The sequence below is a fragment of the Mus caroli genome, unplaced genomic scaffold (genome assembly GCF_978045245.1).
Source record: "Mus caroli unplaced genomic scaffold, Mus_caroli_1 scaffold_2, whole genome shotgun sequence".
Lineage (NCBI taxonomy): Eukaryota > Metazoa > Chordata > Mammalia > Rodentia > Muridae > Mus > Mus caroli.
The window spans coordinates 93352577-93358109 of record NW_028227257.1 but is presented as its reverse complement, the minus strand read 5'-3'; the positions used below and the strand labels follow the sequence as shown (position 1 = coordinate 93358109).

General features: G+C 31.7%; 1 protein-coding gene across 1 annotated transcript; it reads right to left on the bottom strand.

Moving 5' to 3' along the window:
- Window positions 1–2492: 2492 nt before the first annotated feature.
- Window positions 2493–3431, bottom strand: LOC110308612 (olfactory receptor 5J3-like). Its single transcript, XM_021181041.1, has one exon. It carries the CDS (start codon window positions 3429–3431, stop codon window positions 2493–2495), a length of 939 nt encoding a protein of 312 aa, XP_021036700.1.
- Between the last annotated feature and the right edge of the window lie 2102 nt (window positions 3432–5533).

The window sequence follows — 5533 nt, the reverse complement described above, 5'->3', positions numbered from 1 at the left end:
CCACCAGACTACAGACTGCTCATTCCGTAATGGGACGGGCTTTCTCCTGTCAATCTAATTAAGACAATGCCCCACAAGCTTGCCTATACCACAATCTTAAAGAGGCATTTTCTCAATTAAGGCCCTTCTCTGATGACTCTGGTTGTGTCAAGTTAACTGAAAACTAACTAGGACAGATATATCATCATATACAAATTTACATTATCATTTGAATATCATTTTGAAGGTTAAAAGTCCTATCTATTCAATATTTAAAATGAACTGTATGAGTCAACTCAAGATGTGTAGTGATGAGCTGTCATTCAGAAGGGTCTTTTAGTAACCTGAGAACTATTATAATTTGTTTTTGAAATTTTGTTTATTAAAGTGCAAACTTACAAACATGAATTTTGGTGAGATGTGATGAAAATATTTTCTATGAAATTATTCTGAAATAAACCATGGTATATGTAGAAACAATAAAGTAAAGGTTATTTTAAGTAGTCATATTACATTAAAACCTATACTTGTCAGTCTGTAAAAAAATGAAAATTCATAGGTATAGTTGAAGTTTGATGTTTATTTATCTGTATACACTAATATTTGAGCTATTTTTTATTATAGATACATTAACACAACTTGTATAAGCTTGCAATCATATTACTAATATTGCAAATATGTCTGATAGCATGTTTAGCCTGTGCTTTCTTGTCATCTCTAGACAAAGCAACAATGAGGAACAATACACTTTGCAACAGGCTAAGGAACATCTCCTATGAATATAAGTAACACATGGTTCTGAGTATCATTTTGATTTTTATATAAAATGGCATTTCAGAAGACTACATTATTTTGAGGAAGTGCTTAAGTTCTGAGTTTTTTATGAGTTTCAATATACTCTGGGGTAATCAATCAATTATATTTGTATTGGTGTTGCAGTAATTCTATTCAACCTCAAGATGTAAAACTTACAAGAGAGGAAAAAAAAACTATGGTTGCTGACTAAATATTCCAATTTCTGTAGTTCTAGATGAAAGATGGTAGAGGAAATATAAGTAAGTGTGTTTATTAATGTGGATTGGGTGAAGGCTTATCTATAAGCATTAATTTGCATGTTTTTGTTATCTCTCAGAATTGGATCATGACTGACTGGTAGTCTATGCTCAGGACCTTTTACCTGAGTTGTAGCATCCACAAATTTGTTTAGGCTTGGGAAACATTAAAGAAAAAAATGAATGTAGATACAGTATTTTTTCTGTAATCAGTTCTCCTCCATAATTATGAATATTTATGAGATTTTTCTTCTCCTTTTCCCCTCTCTTTTTCAAAGAATTATGACAATCCTATTTTAAAATAGCCAATGACAGAAAATGGAAACAATCTATTTTAAAGGGCATTATATTTTTCAGAATCATAATTTGAGAATTACAAAAATAAAAAGCAGTTATGAGTAACATGATATTAGTTAGGAAAAGAATTATGAGATTCTGCAAGGCAAACAACAACAACAACAAAAAAAATCAAAACAAAACACAAAAACCTGTCAGAGTGCCCTTATCTGTACATAACTCAGAAGTCTGTGAAAACAAAGATGGCGATAATACACTCTTTTTTGGCATCTTCACACCAGGAAGGAGAGAAAATACCATGATTCTTCCCATGTGGGGTTTTACTGTTAGAGAACAAGACAGAAAGGCTCACTTGCTATAGCATGAAGCAGACACTCTGTGTGCTTCCTGTCTACTTTTAGTTTTTTCACTAAAACTCATTGGTTTTTCATACAATTTTATCCTGTCTCCCCTTCTACTGTTAAACTAAATATACAGGTGTATATAATTGTGTCTTTGATTATTGAGAAAGTGGATCCTTTATGTGATCCCAATGAATATGAATAAACTTTGCTTTCTATTCCATCAATATTCTTTTGACATATTTAAGTGCTCATGTATGTTCTATCAGTAACCTTAATGTAATTTTTGGAGCGACTTGAATCTGCCCTCAAAAGAACTTCCAAAGTGAGGGATCTAGCTAGGAAACAATGATTCTTGTTGTATTGGGAAATGATAATCATATAATATTATATATAATACCCTCATATTATATATAATATGTAAATGCATATATGTCACATATTTATGGAATAATGAAAATTATAATGAATAATTAATGTTAATAACATTAAAATTACAATTCTCACATGAATGTGTGTTTGAACATAAAGACCTTTAAAAATATATTAATTGCCACTACTTGAAACACTGCAGGTATTTAACCATGTAGTCTATAGAATTAATAAATGTTTTTGCTGGGCGTGGTGGCACACGCCTTAATCCCAACACTTGAAAGGCAGAGGCAAGCGAATTTCTGAGTTCGAGGCCAGCCTGGTCTACAGAAAGAGTTCCAGGACATCCAGGATTACACAAAAAAACACTGTCTCAAAATAAATAAATAAATAAATAAATAAATAAATAAATAAATAAACAAACACAAATGTAACACCTAAGCTATTTTTTTTACTGAGCAAATATTTTCCTCTTAATCATTTTTCTCATGGCTTCTTTGGCCTCTTTATTTCTCACACTGTATATAAAAAGATTCAGTACTGGCAGCAAAAGTGTGTAAAACACAGATAAGATTTTTTCTGTATCCTGTGGAAAGCTTGAGCTGGTTCCCAGGTAAGTTGATATCACTGTTCCATAGAAGAGAGTTACTACAGTTAGGTGGGACGCACAAGTGGATAAAGCCTTATAACTTCCCCTGGCAGAATGTATTTTCAGGACAGTGATAAGAATTCCCAGATAGGAACTAACTACTATCAGGAAAGTAGTTATGGATGTAGCACCAGAAAGAACAATGAATAAAACCTCACTGTCATGAGTATCAGAGCAGGAGAGCTGAAAAAGCAATGGAATGTCACAGAAATAATGATCAATGACATTGGGCCCACAGAAAGTCAAATTGAGAAGGCTCCTCAAGTGGGTAAGTGAGTTGGCACATCCTAGCAAGTAAGAGGCTGACACAAGGTAGATGCAAAATGTGGGAGTCATAAGACATCTGTAGTAAAGGGGACTGCAGATGGCAAGATACCGATCATAGGCCATTGCAGCCAAGAGGAAGCACTCTGCAGTCAGGAACATGTTGACAAAGGAATACTGTAGAAGGCAGCCGTGGTAGGAGATGCTGTTTTGTCCTACTAAGTAGTTTATCAGCATTTTGGGAAGAAAGACTGACGAATAGCAGAAATCCAAGAAAGCCAAGTGACTCAGAAAAAAGTACTTGGGGGAATGAAGCTGGTCAGTAGCTAAAATTATCACAATAATCCACAAATTGCCTGCTACAGTAACGACATAAATGAAGAGACACAGCATGGAGAGTATGGTATTCAGTACAGGGTCCTCGGTCAGACCCAGGAGGATAAACTCAGTTATCACAGTCAGATTTCTGTCAGCCATTAATGTGATTCCTTTATAGGAGATCTGTAAGGAATCAGAGGAAAAACAGAAATGCCAGAGATTACAGTTTGTAGACATGAAATCACTCTATTAGCATCTTTTAAGTCTGCAGTTTTCATCATTAAATAGAAATAATCTGAATTATATTTAAATTAGCCAAGTGTGAAAAGTTATTTTTTAAAAACTTTTTTTTTCTTGGCTCTCATCAAGGAATTAAAATTAGGATTATGTGCTATATGAAGGAAAATTCTTGCAGAAACTTCAACACTCTGTTAGACACAGTAATAATCAAATCTTTATTTTCTTTTTCCTGGTCCAGTTCAGTCAGTGGGTCTTGGTAACAGAATATTTTAAATTAGCAGAATGGAAGAACTTCACCTTCCAGTAGTGAACATTTACTGTGAAGAATAAAACAAGCAAGCAAACAAAGATTTTCTTAACATTTACCAATTTGGGAGGGTTTGGAGGGAAGAGAGATGTGATCTGGATGTAATTTATAAAAAAGAAAAAAAAAAACATGTTCTCTTGGACAGGTGTCTCCTCACAGCAATAGAAAAATAACTAAGATATATTTTTTGAATAGAATTGTATTTCTTTCCTTTTAATTTATAAAATATAAAATTTTAAATATAAAAATCATCTAAACATTCTGTTTCATGCATATTTAGGTAAGCTAAAGATAAAACATAATATAAATGCATTAAGTATATTGTAAGCACATGTATGTTTTTATAAACATATACAGACACATAGAAAACATGTGATTTAATTTATAGCATATAATAAAAGAAAATGATGCTCAGGGAATCTACATTCTAAAATGAAAAGGAATTTTCATGAAGTTTATATCTTGCTCCAGTGCTCAACAAAATTAGCCTTTCATGTAGTGAACAGCACTTAACATAAAGGCTCTAATTAGCTACAGTGTTTGCTGTTTTAGTGTGGATTAGCATACATCAGATGAGTTTTTCATAGTTTTGATTTTTTTGTCCTTTGATCTCTAAAATCATTGGTACAAATCCACTTTAATCAGGAATGTGTATTGTTATGACTTACTTGATTAATTCACAAAAGATTGAATATTAAACTCTTTATTTTAAAATATTACCTCAAATATATAATTTTAGTTTGTTGTTTTATATCATTTTGTGAAATTATGTGAGAAATGAATGTTCACAAAATATTCTTAAAGAAATAATTGTATGAATATAATATGCTCTGGGCTACAAGAGTTTTAATAAGACAAATTCAGAGAATATTTCACATACTTTTGATGGAACACTTCATTTTAGCTAAAAAACCGTAAATATGAAATTTCACAACCAGTGTACCTAAATCATTCTGAGGAAGACATGTTTAGTAAAGAATGATAAAGTAGAGGCTGACATTTCTCTCTAGCTATTAAATAACTAGTAAAATATTGCAAATTAGTATTGACTTTCTGTACTTCGCTGAAAACACAAGTCTCAAAAGAGGGATTATTTTCTACCAAAGCATTCCATATCTTTTATAACCAAGTAGCTTTCTGTACAAATAAGGGGAAGTTGTGGATTTTACCTGGAAGCATCCTGAAAAACTGTCACATGTAACATAGGGTGCCCAGAAATTCATTGCTGATACAAGGGTAAAAATGATTGAAAATAAATCCAAACTAAATTTGTGATAAGTAACATCACAATCACATTTTGGATTAATTTATTTAAAAATAATTTTTGGTTTAATGGTGTTCTTGTTGTACTTGTTGAGTTTTAATTTAAGAAAACTAAATTTGTGATATTTTCTGGTTTTCTTCAATTTCAGTAATTTCATAATTACATAATTGCTATTTTGTCTGGTACTATGTCATCTCTTTTCTTTTGCTTAAAGTTATATTTCAACAAATGAGTATCTGAGTCTAATACTTAGCTGATATAACGAAGCTGAATTTTAATGTATGGTTGCTTTATTCAAATTAAGAAAAAGTAGTTTATAGGAACCCTCCTTCTTTGAAAAGATATCTTCAACTAAATTCTCTTTTCAACTTACAAACAATAAAGATTATACCACTAAAAACCGCTAAGGAAATGTAGAATAAACTTCCAATATGCCACAGAAGTTAACAC